Genomic DNA, 17,803 nt, shown 5'->3' with positions numbered 1-17,803 from the left:
TCCTTGGGGTCTGTGTGGAGTCCCTGGGGCATATCCCCAGACCTCTGTCTCCTGGAATATATGGCTATCTCTGTAGGGTGGCCTGGACTGGGATTGGTGTAACCTCCCTCCTGTCCAGGCAGACAGACAACCCTCTTCACCTGTTGGAAGCAGGTCACCCTGCAGAGCTCTGGTTCTGTGAGTGAACAAGTTCAGGAGGTGGAAATATACCCATGGGATAGAACACAAGTCCCTCCTGGCCACTGCCCTCCTGTCCCAACCCCCACTTCACCCCTGTAAGAGCCCACTCCTCCTCAGGACAGGGGTCCAGGATCAGGGCCTCTCACCTACCTGGCTCTCCCTGCTCTTGCCCCATCCCCCAGTCCTGCCCAGGTCACAGCTGTCTGCTTTGCAGCAGGTGGCAAGAGTGGCTGGAGGTCCTATGTGGAGACAGGTGTGTACATTCCAGTGTCACCACCCCCCAGCTGCTCAAGAGTTGCAGGCCTTGAGGCTGGGAAAGACAGGAGGCCTGCAGCTTTGGGGACCTCGGTAGGAGGGATGAAACATGGTGACCTTCCTATCCTGAGGGCTCAGAGCCAGGTGCTAATGCTGCTTCAGTGTGTGTGTGTGTGTGTGTGTGTGTGTGTGTGTGTGTGTGTCCACAGAGCACCTGTGAGCCTGGGAAAGTTCCCTGGAGCAAGGCTCATTGGCATGTGACTGTTTCCTGTGACCATATGTCTGAAATGCCTACAGGCAAGGCTGTTAGAGGAGGGGAGTTTCCAGGGTCTGCTGGTGTCCCTGGAAAACACCCACTCTACCCCAGGCCACAACTTCCATTTTGAAGTGTACAGTGACCCCAGCTATAATTCCAGAACTCAGGAGGGGGAGGGAAGAGTATCAAATATTCAAAGTCATTTTCAACTGTGTAGAAAATCAAAAGGCCAGATGTTGGGGGAGGACACCGTTTTAAGATGCACAGTGCTGCTGGGTCAGGGAGGTAGCTCAGTGGGTTAGGATGTCTGCCTCTAAGTCTAAAGACCGGAGTTCAATCCCCAGAACCTGCATGGTAGAAAGAGAACAAACTTCTGAAAGCTGTCCTCTGGCTTCCACACTAATACTGTGGTACAGGTGTGCACACATATACATACTAAGTAAGGAATTGAGAAAAAAAAATACAGTGTTTACACCTGTAATTAAAACGGAGGCAGAGAGGTTTTAAGTTCCAAGCTAGCCAAGGCTACGGAGTAAAGCTACTGTCTCAAAAGGAAAACAAATCCAAACTTATACAGTCCAGTGGCATTTAGCACGTACACAGTGTTGTGCAACCACACGCGCCTGTGGTTCTTGAACCAGAACAGTCCTGTCACCCAGGAAACGGCCCCTACAAGAGCAGGCACCCCTCCCCCCGCCAGCTGCGAATGCATCTGCTCTCTGCCCATCCTGGACATTGCATTTTTAGGACTCATTTGAGTGACACCCTTTGGGTCTGGCTTCTGTCCTTCAGTATCATGTTTTTCAGACTTTTGTCATGTGGGCTGTGTTCAAGCTTTGCTTGCTTCTCTCTTTTCTTTGCTTCTTGAGACAGGGTTTCTTTGTGTAGCCCTGGCTGTCCTGGAACTCATGTGTAGACCAGACTGATCACAAACTTACAGAGATTCTCCTGCCTCTGCCTACCAAGTGCTAGGATTTAAGGTGCATGCCACCACCACCCCGTTCTTTTTTCTTTCTTAAGACAGGATCTATGTGCTGAATCCTGGGATTATAGGCCACCTGGTCTTCATTTCTTTTTATGGCCAAATGATATTCTACTGAATGGATATACCACACTTTTAAAATTCATTCTCCAGCTTTCATAAGTTATCACCACCGCTTTGACAATTGTGAGTGGTAATGGTACGAACATCTGTGCAGGACACTTGTCTGGTTCTGTCTGTTCTTTGTCCCTGTGTTCATCTACCATAGGACACATATAGGACCCCATTTTTTCATGGCTTAATATTCTAATATAATTTGGCTACTTTGTTATTGCTTGATGGGTGGACTGGGCTGACAACCCATAGACATGTATCTGGAGGTGACCAGCCAGGCCAGGAGCCATACAGTATACAAAGGACTATGTTCTCATTTATAAATTGCTGGTCTGACACTTGTACCATTAGATCAGAAGGATAAAGGGATGGGCCACCCTTGATGTGGTCACTCATCAAACTCCATTTTGTTATTCCCTGTCATTTCCTGCTCATGCCAAATAGGAGGAATTTGGTGACTCAAACATCAGCCTGGCCCTTGCGCATGGTTCTTTCTAGGTTTCTATCTCCAGGCAGATGGGGATGGGTGGTGCTGTCGGCAGACCACTAGAAACCAGGACACCAGCCACACACAAGCAGGAACTGGGACTCGGGGAGCTGTATTTGAAGGCTTGCTCTTGAGAGTTGGAAACTGTTTCTCAAGCAGCACTTGGTAGCATGTGCTGGGACAGTCCAGCCCCAGCAACACAGAGCTAAGTAAACAGCTGGTTTTTGAATGATCCCTAAATGATACCTGGTCTAGAGGCTAAGAAAGGTGGGGTGCCCATCTTTCACAGGCCTTAATGCCAAGCTTGGACACAAGCAGTCCAGGCCCAGGAGCCAGTTCTGGCAGGAACAGAAGCAGGGAAGGACAGCTTGCTCACTGTAAACAGGGTTTTGTGTAACTGACACTGGTGAAGATGATGGGAGCTCACATGGATTGCTGGCCACCACTCTTGGACAGGGACTCACACACACACACACACACACACACACACACACACACACACACACACACACACACACACACACACACACACGTGCTGTGTGCCCTTGAAGTCAGGGCTTTGCTGTCTGTCCGGGCTTTTCTCTTTCCACACAGGCCTGCCAGGTAGACAGGACTCTGAGACTCTGACTGTTCTGCGCTTGCTTTCATAAAAGCCTGCTAAAATAAGACCACTCAGGGACAGGGCCTCCTGGCTCTCCATCACAAATGTTGACAGTGGGGGAAATGTGGCCAGGTTTCCTTCAAATGTGAAAAATGGGGAGTAGGCATGCAAGGAAATGGAAACCTGGCATCCCACCTGGGTGGCACCGTGGCGCAGGACAAGGGCTACCAGGTGGTGTCACCCCCATGGCACATCGGTTAGTCTCACAGACTGTACTGTGTGTGTGTGGGGGGGGTTTGGTGAATCCGGATGAGGCTGCAAGCCACCAGAGGGGGTTGGGTAAGCAATCCTGCCTCTTCCTCACCGCAGGGAAAGGCACTATAATGGAGTTAGAGCCCCTGCGGGCTCTGCATGGGCTGGGGACAGCAGTGCTTCAGCCAGGACCCTCAGCCCAGCAGATCTCAGGACTTCATAAGCCAAAGGGAATTTGAACCTGAGCAGGACCAGGCCAGTGGCCACTGGCATGCTATTGGTGACATAAATCTAGTATCAGCAAGCCCAGAGCTTCTCCTGGGAGTAACTGTCCCCTGAAGGGTCCAAATACTCCCCTTCCACCCCCTCCTCTCCTGCCTGGCCCTGGCCCAACCATATAAAGTTTAAAGGTTTTAAATGCAAATATTTCTCTTTTATAGATGCCAGCTGTCTCCAGAGAGCGTGATTCCTCCCTGCTCAACTTCATTGTCCAATTAGCTTCCCATATCTGAGTACTAGAGAGCTGGGGGCCGGGGGAGCTGGGCTCCGAGCTGGTGGCTCAGAAGACTGTTGTCTGGGGGTGGCTTGGGGGTAGCCTGGGTGGAGGGGTGTTTGAAGGGGGAGGGGCCTTGTGTCTGCAAGGCAGGAAAGCTGCTCCTGGCTGGGGTGGGGGTGGGGCTAGGGGCCGGGTCACAGGGTGGAGGCCTGGCCAGGGTTTGGTACCGATTTCGAGGCTGAGGGTGGAGCTGCAGGAGCTGGGGCAGTTGGTGGCCAGGACATTCTTCTCCTGTTTAGAGACATAAAGGCAGGCAGCCTGCGCACACTGGCTCCCTTCTTCTCCCCTCAAGTGCCCTCTTCCCGCCCGCCTTCCAGCCGTGCGCCACGGCGTCCCCATTCACCGGGGCTCCGAGGCGCTCACAAAGCGAGGCAATTAGAATTGAAAATCTATGCAAAACAGCTGTTAACTGATTGTAAAGGAGTGCAGCTGTGTGCGGGGCGCGGGTGGGAGCCGACGCTGAAAGCGCAGGAAGTGGCGCCGAGGCCCAGGGTTAAGAGGAAAACTCCCCAATGGGCCGAGGGGATCCGCCAGGTCTTAACCCCTTCCTGCTGTTTGGGTGACCTTAGTCCCCAACAGCCATTAGACAGCATCTTAGATGGAGGAGGTCGGGGCTCCTCTATAGACAGCGGCTGTTCTCCATCGTGTCCTGGGTCAGGATGCCTGTTACAGGAGTGTAGAGCCTGCTTGCCAGCCCAGGACAGTTACTGCTGTGTGACAAGCCCCCCCCCCAACCTCAGACTGGGCTGGGGAAAAATCTGAAACACTGCCACCACAGGATGTTACCCCCTAACCCCCAGAACAGCTTAGTAAAGACAAATGCTGCTTCTCAGGCCTTGCCAGGAGACCTTAGTACCTGGCTGGCCTGTCATTCCAGGCCCACTGCTACCTGAATGAGTGAGGCCAGCCTGAACAGGTGACTTCCAGAGGCAGGCATGGGAAAGCCTTCTAGGAAGATAGATTAAAGCAGAGCTTTGAAGAATGGCCACTGATGTGGAACAGGGAAGAGAAGGAAAGTGGAGAACTTTGAGGGCTTGGTGGCTTCAGTGGAGAGAGAGAGCATGGCCCAGGTGGTGAGGATGGATTGGGGCTGGGCAGACCCCTCTCTCTACTCCTCAACCCTTCAAGCCCCTTCTCAGCCCAAATGGTTTTCAGGTTACTAAGTGTTTATTCAGAGACATCAAGGAAACATAGTTGCCAAAAGACACACACACACACACACACACACACACACACACACACACACACACACACACACACACACGTCTGGAGTAACTGGGGAGGCAAATACTGCGGAAGATTTCCTAGTCAGGGGGCTTCGGGAATGCTGCCAGCTGTAGTGACTGTCTGTGTCAGGCTTGTGCTCTAATTTCGGAGCCCCAGGCAGGTTAATTAACATTCTTGGGTCTCCTGATTCTTGAGTAGTGGAGGTCACCACCTGCCTCACCAGGCCTGGAGGGGACTCCATGGCAGGAGCCTAGCTACTCTGTGCTGGGAAAGTGACTATGTGATCATTACTTCTGGTCTATGGTGGAGTCAAGAGCTCCTGGTACATGGAGGTGCCAGGTGACTAAGAGGAGGTGACAGCCGCCTCTGCTGAGAGCAGCTGGTCAGAGTGGAAAACACACTTGTGAAGTTTTTTTGTTTTTTTTGTTTTTGGTTTTTCGAGACAGGGTTTCTCTGTGGCTTTGGAGGCTGTCCTGGAACTCGCTTGGTAGTCCAGGCTGGTCTCGAACTCACAGAGATCCGCCTGCCTCTGCCTCCCGAGTGCTGGGATTAAAGGCGTGTGCCACCAACGCCCGGCTCACTTGTGAAGTTTTTGTCTTACATCTCTGCTTACCCCAGAAGGAAGCAAAAAAGGACAGACCCAAGGCAAGACTCCACCCAGCACCCTGAGCTCGCTTGAGACAGGGCTGGCTTCTGTGCAGGCTCAGATGGGACTCTGACCTTGGTGGGGATGCCTTGAGCTGTCAGCCTGCCCTCTTACCTTCCTAACCCTGCTGCCTCACTCGCCTGAACTGTGAGCCAATAGTGTCTGCCTTCTGGCCATTCTGAGCGGCCACTGTGCAATTTTCAGTTGTTTCTGGGGAGGCCCTTATGAAACAGCCCCAGGGACTGCATGTCTGTCCAGTGGATAAGCACCCACACCTGTCCTGGTTCTGAGGTGACAGCTTTTATTTCTGGCAGTCCCTCTAGGCCTGGAAACCCATCCTGTCTCGTTTGAAGGTTTCTGAGGGTGGGATTTGCAGAGACCCAGTTTAGCTGTGAGGGGCAAGAGGCTCCTATTCCTGTCAGAACCCTAGGAAGGGAATCTCGTTGATTTTGTCCTGGGGCAGGCAAGCATCATGAGCTGGGAGGTTCCTCCACCTCCCAGGACTGCCCCTGGCACTTTCTGTCTCAAATCCTTTCTCAGCCAACTTTCTCAAACGGGAACTGAGAGAAAGAAACCTTGGGGGGTGGGGTGGGCATGGTGAGCATACATTTTTAATCCCAGCACTCAGGAGGCAGAGGCTGGCGGATCTCTGTGAGTTCAAGGTCAGCCTGGTGTTGAGAGCGAGTTCTAGGACAGTCAGGACTGTACAGAGAGCCCAAACAAGAAACCCACAGAGGGACATCTGCGTAGTTTAGGCTTGCTGGTGCGGTGGGAGTGGAGCAGCTGCCGAGAGAGGATAAAGGCAGTCAGAGGGAGGTTAGCCTTAGCTTCGGAGTCAGCAGTAGGTTTCATATACGGTACAGCTCGTTAGCAAAGGGCCACATGGCCTGCGGGAGAGCAGTTTCCACCCTTAAGCTCAGAGGGCCTGCTCTGGGATTACTGATTTCCTGGGGCAGGGTGTAGTGACAGTGAAAGCCATCCATCTCCTGGTGGTCGCCAGCATTTTCTGGCCTGGGTGCACATAGCTGGCTCGCTGCTGTCCCCCTGTGGCCACCAGGAGTGTCTGTCACTCTTTTGCTACCTTGGACAGTCTGGGTTGGACTGACTCCTGGTTGGAGAAACCGGGGAGGGTGCCTGGTCCACCTGCATGCTGTAACCTTCGGCACTTCTGGGCAAGTTCAGTTGAAATCTGAGGGGGGTGGGGGGTGGGGGAGAGGATCGGGGATGACGGGACAGCTTTAGTAGAGCTAGAGTGTATGAGAGCGAGTGGGCAGCTCTTTAAAAACAAAAAACAGGTGGTAGCTCATAGTGGGCACCCACACATTTATAGGTTAGCCAGCCAGCCTGGCCCCCAGCAAACAGGTGAACGAACTTGGCCTCTAGGACACCCCTTCCCAAGGGAGAAAGGTGTGACAAGATTTGGAGGAAGAGCCCGGTTTTGTTACTCGGGGAACCAGGCCCGCAGGCAGCGCAGCCAGGTGCGAGCTTGCTCATTTACATGTCGCTCCCCTCCCCCCACAGCCAGTAATCCAGGTGGGAAAGGGGCTGGACCCGCCCGGGAGGTTTTTCATTTTGTTTTTACGGCTCGAGGCCAGTTGTTTCTTTCTCCTGACACCTCCCTGTCCTCCCCTCCCCCCTCCTGCGCACGATTCCCCGTGGGTGACGGCGCCTCTCCTCCGCGGAATCCCCGACTTCCCGGGAGCCCTGTGCATCCGCCGGACCGCGAGCATCGTAAACTTGCCGGGTCCACACTGCCGGGGGTGGCGCAAACTAACGCGTGGACCAAAGGCCGAGCGCGTGTGTGGGGCCAGGGACCGGGTGGCAGGTAGGAGCAGTAACTTGGCCTGCCCTTGCCCGCCGTTTCCCTAGTCGTTTGTGGTCGGCCAGGGGCTTGTGCAAGACAGGCCCGGCGTGCGCCCCCGCCCCGCGGCATCGGCGGCTTCTGCTGGCGCGGGCCCCGAGCGCTGCCCGCCACCGGCGTCATCGGGAACAGATGGACGGGGGGTGCTGGCGCCCGCGCTCGCTCCCGGCGCTGTCCCGGCTGGCGCGGGAGGGAGGAAAGCGGGGGAGGCGGCGCGCGCCTGCCGAGCACTGCGCGGGCATGTCCCGAGGCAGGTTTGGGGCTGGCAACGCGGTGGAAAGTTGAAACCCGCAGCGGCACGGGGGTGCCCCCCCCACTAGGGGGGTGCGGTGGCCTCTGGGCTTGAAAGTATGAAAGCAGAGGATCAGGGAGCTGTGCAGGGAGGGCGTGCGGGGTGTGTGTGTGTGGGATAGACCCGGGGACCTCGCTACGACCTTGCCACCTAGCTGGCTTCTCCTCACGCGCTGGGCCGGACCGCCCCTGTGACTCCGCGCCTCCCGGGTGGCTGGAGGTGGTATCTTCAGGACTGGTCGCCTGCGCCAGTCGCGTTGGGGGAGGGAAGGCTAGGGCCCACAGTCCCTCTTCGCGCCTCCTGTGGGTGCCGAGGAATTTCAGGACGCTCCCTGAGTCATCCCGGTGAAGTGCCTGGGTGAGGTAGGGTGGGTGGGGGCGCCAGGAATGGAAAGGCGGTGCGCTGGGGCCGGTGGCGCGGTGGGTTGTGCCAGTTTCTGGAGGCGGCGACCTCGCCTCTGACCGCAACCCCGGCTACTTAATGATGCCCCTGGCGCAGCGGCGCCTCCGTGGACTTCAGCTTCTCAAACATGGGTTCCTTACCCCGACCCTCGCCGTGTGGCCTTCCCAAAAATTCTTTAAAACGAGATGGAGACTTTGTAAAACTTTGGGTCAGAGGCTCAGAGCTTGAGCTCTTACTATTAAATCCTTTAGAGTTGGGTTAATAGGTCATGCATCTTGGAGAAGCAGGGAGGTCAACAGCCTATATTGTGTGGTCCCTTCTACTCTGCACAAGGAAAGGCCTCTTGAGCGCTGGGTTTATCCCTCCCCTCACTTAGTGGGTGGCCAGGTGCCAGGCACTGTTCCAGGCGCTTGGGGAGGCGGCTGTGAGGCTCGGATATGGCAGGCATGCTGCAAGCCACTCCTCCCTACTTGGAGAAGAGTGGCCTCCAAGGCCTCTGAGATCCCCGGACAGTCCAGCCGGGGTCGCCAGGAGCGCGGGGGCGGCACCTACCCCGCGGGCTGTGACCGCGCTGTGTGCTCCGGGCGGTCCGTCGGTGCGCGCGCGTGCGCTTGCGGCTGAAACCCGACACCTCCCGCCGGCTGAGGTCAGGGCGCCGGGAGCGAGCCGGGGCCGGGGAGTGGGCGGTGTTGCGCTTGGGTGTGTCCTCGGCGGCGACAGCAGCAGGTGTTTCTTGGCCCAGGCCCCGGAAGCTCCACCTCCCCGAGCGGCCGAGCCGCCGCCGCGCAGCCCCGGGTGAGATAAGCAGTTCAGACAAACCCGGGCGACGGTGGCTCCGGCATGTGTCAGGCGCGGCGGAGCAGCGGGACCCTGGCATGAAAGGTGAGCGCGCGGGTGGGGTGGTGGCGGCGGGGGTTCCCTCGCTCCCCCACCCACCCAAGTTTGTGGGTTCGGGAGGGGCGCCAACGGCCGGGGGCCAGGTCCCGCGGGTGTGAAGGCTAGAAGCGCGGGGCGCGCGGCCGACTCGAAGCCACACTCGCGGTTGCGCGCGCGCTGGGTGCAGCGGGGTCTGCGGCCGCGGAAGTGCGCGGGGAAGTGCGCGTGGGCGGCTCCGGGGCTCGCGGTTGAAACAAAACTTTGGATGGGGCTGGGGCGCCTAGGCAGGTGCTGGGGACCGGGGTACCTCGTCTGGGATGGCCGCCCGTAGGGCCTCGGCGCCCCCCGCCCGGCCCTTCCCGCTCCGCCTGGATGCGCCTCCCCGCCCCCCGCGGCCGCGCTGACGGCGAGTGGCCCGCCCGAGTGGAGCCGATTCAATTATATTGCAGCACCAGAGACACCTCGTCGCCCGCCGCCTCTCCGGCAGGCTAATTAAATTCCCTTCGTGGAGGCGGAGCGGGAGCTGGGCTGCCCTCCCCGTTGCCCGCCTCTCCAAGCGCGGCGAGGTGGCGGGGGCCGCTTAGGACCGCGCGGAGTAGGCTTTGGGTCGCAGGTCTGGGCATCTGAGCCGGGAGCGAGCAAGGGGCGCCCCCGCGCACCTGCCACCCGGGGTGGGGGTGCCAGCCCGAGTTGGGTCGGTTTGGCGCTTGTAAACCAGCCTTTGTCTCCCTACGTTTAAAGCACACTAAACGCTTGCTAGCCCCTGCGGTTTCTTATCTGCCGCGGTTGGGGCCCACACAGGTTGGGGTTTGAAAACAAAAAGCGGACCACCAAATGGAAGAGGGGGGGAAAGGATCCTTTTGTAAAGGGGGCCCGAACAAAAGGCGCAGCCTCGCTCTAGGAGGGAGCATCGGGCCTAAGCCGATTTCCAGCACCGGGGGACAAAGAGGCAGGAGGTCCTGGCTGGGCGCTTGGCTGTGTCTCAATCTCCTGCCAGAGACTGGTTTACCCCCTCTTCCCTAGGAAGACAGGGCCCCCCTGGCGAGCAGCCTTCCTCTGGGCGTCCGTGTTACTTAAGCTTGGCTACTTAAGTGTTGCTCAGCCTGTGTTTACAGCCGCCCCCACCCGCAGGCGGGGAACCTGAGGCGCTGGCTGTGTCTGACTCAGCCACTCAGTCGCCCCGCCACAGGTGAGGGGGGCCGGGGCACAGGCTCCGACTGGCAGCGTGTGTCATCTGCTGTGCTGGGTGTCACGCCCCACCGGGTGGACCGGAACAGGGTTGCTGGCAAGCTCACTCGATGGGGCTCTGCTGCACAGAGCCCAGCAGCTTGCTCAACACTTCTCACAGCCACCGGGTTACGCCTGACCACCTCCTGGGGGTGCCCTGATGGCTTGGTATAAGGTTGGCTTTTGTCGCCAGGTCTGGCAGTTGGAGCACAGGAGGCTTGGGGGGGGAGTGGGGGGGCGCTGGTGAGCAGCCAGCCAGAGACCCGGGGTCAGCCACGCCTTCGGAAAGGAGGTGGGAGGCCTGTCCTGGCTTTGGGCTCTGTTCTGTCTGCCTAAGGGCAGGCTCTGAACCAGCAAGGCAGAGAGGCCAGAGCAGGCCCTGACCTGTTGGGGGCAGCTATTAGGATCCTGGCCAGTTAGGGTTGGAATGGGGTATATAGTTCTCTTAAATTTAACATTTTAGGAACTGGGCCTTATCAGGCCCCGTTTAGCTAACCTTGGGGCTGATCTGGGGGCACATCTGGTGCCCCTAGGTGGTTTTTAATAGGGTTAGGATAGGATGGCAGGAAGGTTCTAAAAAAGCCTGACCCTTTGGAAGCCTCCGTTGCTCTTGGCAAAGCTGTGCCCTCTGGCTGACTGGCTGGCAGGCAGGCAGGCGGCCTCTGGCTGTGAGTAACTTCCCTGTCTCTGGAGGAAGTTGGAAGCTGCAGATCTCAGAAGGCTATGTGGTTTGAGAACTGCAGCCACCTCGGGGCTCTGCATCTCTGGCTAGAGGAAAGAGAGAAGAGGTCTGCACCACTTTGTGGTAGATCTGGGGCCTGCACCTCCCAGCCCAGCCCACTGAGTCCCTAGCTGCCCTTGACCCTTCTGGCAGGTGTGGTCCATTTCCCTGCTGTGAAGGAGGTCCAGCCTTAGCCCCTTGCTGGTCTCCTCCCCTTCTTAGAGATGCAAGTGAGTAATAGCTGCCACTTTTTTCCTCTTGCCCCCAGGAACCCGCAGGGGCTTGTGGAGTGAGCTAGCAAGGCCGGTTTTTCCTGGCCCCATCTGCAGCCTTGGAATGCCCAGCCTGGGTAACTCCAAAGCCTGGTGGGGTTGGATGGGAACCCTCTGGGGGGGAAACATGTTAATTACCAGTGTTGTGGCAACAGCCACAAACCCTCCGTGAGGCCCAGCCCACCTCTTCTCCCTCCCTCCCTCCACCCCTCTCTTGGGCGAGAGAGCATGTTTAACCTCCAGAGATCCGTGTTTGAGGTGACATTTCAGCCTGGTGGCTGTGCAGCAGACCTGCCGACTCACTTTAATTTCTGCCCCCATGGAGTCTCAGATCTCTATGGCCAGGCCAAGAGCAGCCCGCCAGTGCTGCTGGCTTCTCTTCTCCACGCTGGCCTTTCCCCCCCCCTCCCCCGGGCACACAGGCCACAGCCTGGGAGGTGACGTTTCTGAGTGTTCCTGTCAATGAGAATTTATCGAGCGCCTCCTCTGAACCCGGCCTTGCGCTCGATGCTAGGAGGTGTACAGACAGATGAAACGGGAGCGCATCCAACAGCAGCTCTTGGCGGCTGCCAGCGTGCGCTCGGGGGGCCTTTTAATCTGGCTTCTGCAGCTCTTCCCCCCACCGGCTCCTCCCGCTCTTACACACCCTCCATCCCAGCCCTGGCCGGTAAAGGCCCTGTCCTTGCACAGGTTCAGGTGAACCCTGGTGCCTGCCTCACTGTGCCCACCTTTTAGGGGATAGAGAACTGAGAGCTAGCCTCAGGGAGACTGGGACTCAGGCCTGAAGGAATGGTTGTTGGTAACAGGGAAACCTTGAACACCAGAGTCAGTTCTCAGTCACTGTAGAACTGTGAAAAGGGTGTCTAGCTGTAAGGGATTCTGGGGAGGGAGCCATCATTAACTGGAGTGTGGGTATGTAGAAAGGGAGGCCTCTGGCTCAGGAATGTCATTGACTACAGCTTAGAAAACCACTCATGCCCAGACCATGCCTTCAGATAAGTCCCTATCTCTGGGGTGGGAAGCTGGCATCTGTATTTTGTTATTTACTGTTTTAAAGATTTACTGTTATGCGTATGTATGAATGCCTGCATGCATGTCTGTACACTATGTGTGTGCAGTACCCTCTTGAGAGGTCAGAAGAGGGCATTCGATCCCTTGAAACTGGAGTTACAGTCAGTTAGGAACCACCTTGTGTGTGGGTTCTGGGAATCAAACTGCTGTCCTCTCTTGAGAGCTACGAGTGCTCTTAACTGCTGAGCCATCTCTCCTGCCCGTTTATTGCATTTAGATAGTCTAACTGTGTAGTTCTTCTGGTTGGCTTGAAAAACTATGTAGACCAGGCTGGCCTCAAACTCAGGCTCTGTCTGTTTTTGCTGGGATTAAAGGCATGTACCACATCTGGACCGACTTAACTTATGTGAGCCTCTCTCTGTGTAACCCAAGCTGATCTCTGTCTCTGCTGTTTTGTGATGAGGTCTTTTGGCTTGGCTGGCCTCAAACTATGTATCTGAAGATGACCTTGAGCTTCTGGTTCTCCTGCCTCCCAAGGACTGGAATTAGAGTGAGCCACCACACTTTAGAACCCAGTGGGCAGGTGGTCTTGAACTCTTGATCCCCACCCTCGGTCCTCCTGTTGGAAGGTCCTCACCCTAGAGATGATGACCTGAGTTGTATCTGGTCTAAGTATGTCCTGAGCCCTTCTCTGTGGGTCTGTGGCTGGTTCCTTAAGTTGTACTTAGTGGGACTTAGGAAGTGCTGGGTCAGAGGGAGGGCTACAGATGGGACCCTGGGCTGGGAGATGGGCATGTGGAAGTCCTGTTTGGGGGAGGCTCAGATGCAGTGATTTTATACCCCAGAGTGGGCAGAGGCCAGCAGCAAGAGAAGCGGTAACGCAGCCTGGGAGTGGGATGGTCAGCTGGCTGTTCCCAATTCTCTCAGCCTGTGTGTAGCCTTGGTTGTGGACCTCAGAACCCAACTATCAGTGGTCTCCTGTGTCTTTGGGCAGGTGACTTGACCATCAAGTGCATGTTACTGGATGGGGTGTGTATGGAACACCTTGCACCCATAGTCCCCATAAAGGGTGATGGTGTCCCTGCAATTTGAACACAGACCCAGGTACTGTCATCTTGGTGGACAGTAGAGGGACCCTTTTTCTGGGCGTAAATAAGCCCTTGTGACACTCTGCAGTGCGGAGTTATTACTGTTCTGGATTGTCGTCTGCCCCTGGGATCTCCAAAATCAGCTGGGGTGCTTGACTACTTCCTGGGTGTGCCCTGATGGCTGGGTACAAGGTTGGCTTTTGTTGCCTGGTCTGGCAGTTGGAGGGGGGGGGGCTGGTAAGCAGCCAGCCAGAGACCCGAGGTCAGTCACGCCTTTGGAAAGGAGGTGGGAGGCCTGTCCTGGCTTTGGGCTCTGTTCTGTCTGCCTAAGGGCAGGCTCTGAACCAGCAAGGCAGAGAGGCCAGAGCAGGCCCTGACCTGTTGGGGGCAGCTATTAGGATCCTGGCCAGTTAGGGTTGGAAGGGCAATATAGTTCCCTTAAATTTAGTCCCTGGCCAGCCACGTTAGCTAGACATACCCTCCCCTATCCTGCTGCTCCCTTGGGAACCGTGGGCTAGACTTCAGGGCTGGGTTTGGGAGGGACTCCAGCACACACTGCCCCTCGTCTCTGCACTCACATGGTGAGCCTGTGGCTGCAAGCAGCAATAAAAGCAATCGATCTGTGCGCTTTTGGTCAGAGCCGTATTGATGTTGGACAGGTTAAGCCGTCCCAGAGGAAACCCCATGTGTTGAGCTGAGGACAACAGGCTCACAAGTGTGGGCAGGCTGAGGCTGCAGGTGCAGCTTTCAGAGCTCCTTCCAACTAACCCTGGCTTCCCTTTCCTGGGGGGGTAGGGGCGGGGCTAGGGCCAGGCCCTGGCAGCATGCTGCCACACATTTGGAGCAGGTGTCTTTCCAGGATCTTCCAGGTCAAGCTGGGCAGCGTGGATCCAGCCTGGATCCAGCGTGGATCCAGCCTGGATCCAGCGTGGATCCAGGCACTTTGTGGGTAGATGGGGATAACCTGAGTCTTTGCATACAGATGGGCTCTGGCCTCTTGAATCAGGCCTCCTTTTTGTGGTCAGACATTGGACCCATGGGGCAGTATGTCAAACTTGAAGAAAAGCCAGCATCTAAGTTCTCTCCTGTCCCTATTCCAGATCTGTCCCTAAGGGACAGGTGTGGTGTGAACCAAAGGCCCTTGGATATGAGTGGATTTTTCCCACTCAGCTACTGGTGTGTGCCTGTCTGTGTTTTTGTCAAGTTTTTGTTTTTGCATTCGGTGCATGATGTTTTTCTCAACTTAGTGAATGCGTGCAGCCCCGACTGGTAGGTGCACCTCCAGGTGCTGAAACTTGAGGTCAGACAGGCTAAACCCTGTGCCCCTGTACTCTGCCACCTGTTTGGTGGGGGAGTCTGGCTTCCCCGTTCCAGGGTTGAGAAAATGGTCCAAGTGTCAGCCCTTCAGTGCTCATGTAGCCACCAGTGTTTCCACGACCAGGGACCCACGAACCAACCGGCCTCCTGAATGTCCCCGTGACCCTACCCCAACTTCTCTTTTCCCTGAGTGTATGTCTGGTGAGCAGAACTGTATATGCCCTAAGGTGGTAACCATTCCTTAGTCCCAGGGCCCTGTCATGTGAGTGCAGTGTGTGCCCCTTAACTAAAGAGCAGCTAAGGTTTCACTAGGCTTCTAGGCTTGTAAGCCTCCAGGCTCAAGGTGCTGTGTAGCCATCCTGGCTTCTGATGGCTCGCCTTACACTTTGAACTTTATGACACTGGGTAGAAATCACACTGCAGGTTTTGTTTCTTTTGGGGGCCAGAGTGGGGGTGGAGTGAGCATGGAAACTACAGCCTTGTGCATTTGAGGCATCTGCCACGGAACTCTTAACCACCAGCTGTGTGTGTCCCCCCTTTTTAAAGATTTGTTTTCATTTTATATGTGTGAGTCTTTTGCCTGCAGGTATATATGTGCACCAAGAGCATGTGTTGACCTCAGAGGCCAGAAGAAAGTGTCGGGTTCCCTAGACTTTAGAGTTAGATGGTTGTAAGCCACCATGTAGGTTCCAGGAACCCAACCCAGGTCCTTTGCAAGAGCAACAGTAAGTGCTCTTAACCATGGAGCCATTTCCCCAGCTCCTCCTCCCCTCCTTTTTGGGGGGATATTTTTGTTTGGAGAGAGGGTCTTCTGGACAATTGTAGCCAACTGTGTAGCAAAGATGACCTTGAACTTTTAACCCTTGTGTTAGGATTGTGATATATACAAACTAACCCTGCTTATTAGGAATTAAAACTTTTCTCTAGGGTATTGCTTTTTTGGTGGCCCTCTTTCCGGGTATAGTTGCTGTCCACAGTCACCTGCTGGTTGTAAGGGAACTTTGCAGGCCACTATGCAGGTTGTAAATGCATTTTTGATTCTTGATATTTTCTGCTTGTGATATAGGCATGACTCCACTTTAGGTCTAGGAGCCTCGGTCTTAAATGTTACTTTGTTTTGTTTTGCTTGAGACAGTGTCTTACTATGTAGCCCGAGGCTGGCCCACTGGAACCCACAAGAGATCCACCTGCCGGTCTCCCTACAGCTTGGGGTAAGGTTGTGGCCACCATGCCCAGCTGTTTCAAGGTAGAGCTCATGAAATAGACTCCAGAATTTTGGGAAGTGAGCCTGGAGCATTTTGGGGAGCAGGCTGAGGGATTCTGAGAAGAAGTTAACTGAAAGTTTCATGGTGTCCATACCTTATGCACCAAGTGGGGCTTGTTTGTTGAATAAGTTTGAGGTAAGCCCTTTAAATCTCTAAGGCTGGTTAAACAGCCCTGAACCAAAACCCCTAAATGTCCCAAAATTATAACCAGTTGTAAACGCTAACAGCCCCACAGTAGAAATCTCTATACTGTGAAATTTCTGTTCCTCAAATTATTAAAATTACTATGATGACTGGTCTGGTGTGCTGGGGGCCATGGGGTCACTTGGTTTGGGACTATTGGCATATACTCTTCACAGGGGATGCAAGCAAAGTTCCCAGCGCCTATGAGACGGCCTCCCCTTATCACCACTGTAGCCCCTGGGGATTAGTGCCCTATTCTCAATGCCTTAGGTACCTGTGCATGCACATACAAATACAAAGAAAATAAACTTACTTTAGGCCATGTGTCTTTGTGTGTAGAATGCATCTATGTAGATTTGATGTATGTAGGTTTGAGTTGCTTCTCCATGATAGCTCCCAGAGGTTGTGCAGGTGTTCCAGCATTGGAAGGTTGCCCTAGCTAGGTGGAGAAAGAACACGTGCAACCTGGAGACTGACCCGTTTGTCCTGATTTGTAGCTGTTTGTGGAGGAAGTTTTTCTCTGATGGAGCTTTCCTTCAATCCCTGTGTGACTTTGTCCTGGATAGATGACATTGGGGAGTGGCACTCCACTGCAGGGGTCTGTAATCTAGGGCCATGCACACTGTCAGTTTACACACAAGCCCCCGTGTGTTACAGCACTAGGGACCCAGCTGCCACTTTGAACAGCTGGGAGAATGGACCTTTGTGTCTAGGCAGCAGGCTACCCCAGAGATATATCCCAGCCCCCAAATGGATCTTTTTAACTTTAAATTTACATTTCTGTTTTAGTTTGTGAGCGCACCAGTCTATGGGGGGGAGGGGATGACACAACTTTCAAGCACCTTTCTGCCAGCCCAGGAACAAACCTTTGGAAGAGCTTCTAACTGTATAAACGGGGACTAGTCCAGACTCTGATTCGAGTGACAGGTGAATTTGGGTTGATAGGCTACAGTCTGAGAAGAGGGACCCTCCTGGGTGGGCCCTTCCTTTACTTCCTCTTGAGTCTGGGGAAGAGTCAGCATGCTAGCAACATGGAGCCTGAGGGGCCTAGTGGGACCCTGTGTCTCCAGCTACTGGACTCTCCAGCTACTGGACTCTGCATACTGCCCTGGCTGCTTGTGAGGCCAGAACTGGGGAATGTGTGTGTCAACCTGAGACCTAGAGACAAGCACTAGGACCTCTGATTCTCGGGGACTTGTGGTTTTGTGGTTTCAGAAGCTTGAAAGAAACTGAATCTTCATTTAGACCGAAATCCTCTCTTAGGATGTTCCCTCTGAGTTCTCATTTGAAAAACATGACATAACGCTGGAGCAGATACACTCAGGCCACTGAGTCCTATGTAGTTAGTCATCTCTTCTACTCCCCATTTTTGGACAGGGAAGCTGAGGGTGACCCTCAAAGACTGCCCAGCCTGTGGCAGAGCTGGTGGCTAGCTGGGACCAAGGGGCTTCAATGCAGATGATGCCTTCCATTAGGGTGTGTAGGCCAGGCTAGTAGTTTGCACCTGTTGATCTGCTGAGACGTGGCTGGTGTGTGTCCTGCTCTCTAGCTCTGGGCTGGGGATGGGGCCTCTGGGGAGAGACTTTGGGTTAGGACTTCTGTCCCAGCTTGTCATGTAGTCCCCTGGGTCTGCTTAGCTTCCTCTAGCCAAAACAGGAAGTGGGAGTGAAGGGCTGCCTTGGTGGGGCCTAGGAGTCCCTGGGGAGCTGGGCTTCACATGCCTGTAGCCTCT

General features: G+C 55.2%; 1 protein-coding gene across 9 annotated transcripts in view; it reads left to right on the top strand.

Moving 5' to 3' along the window:
• The window catches only part of Gse1 (Gse1 coiled-coil protein), a 337,797-nt gene that overhangs the window by 286,295 nt on the left and 33,699 nt on the right, over positions 1–17,803 (top strand). The window contains exon 1 of one of the 9 annotated variants that reach the window (XM_021228988.2): positions 7,104–7,381. The exons of 5 other annotated variants lie outside the window; for them this stretch is intronic. Coding sequence is in view for 2 of the 4 variants with exons in the window: in XM_040735862.1 (XP_040591796.1) it covers positions 8,987–8,993 (7 nt within the window). In the remaining 2 variants the exon portion in view is untranslated. Of the gene's footprint in view, positions 1–7,103; positions 7,382–8,179; positions 8,994–17,803 lie in introns of those variants that run through there. 3 more of the 9 variants (XM_040735872.1, XM_040735862.1, XM_040735871.1) reach the window with 3 other exon arrangements.

This window comes from Mesocricetus auratus, unplaced genomic scaffold (assembly GCF_017639785.1).
Source record: "Mesocricetus auratus isolate SY011 unplaced genomic scaffold, BCM_Maur_2.0 Super-Scaffold_6723, whole genome shotgun sequence".
In the NCBI taxonomy this organism is placed as follows: domain Eukaryota; kingdom Metazoa; phylum Chordata; class Mammalia; order Rodentia; family Cricetidae; genus Mesocricetus; species Mesocricetus auratus.
Note: the sequence above shows the minus strand (reverse complement) of the source record. Positions and strands in the feature narration are given on the sequence as shown.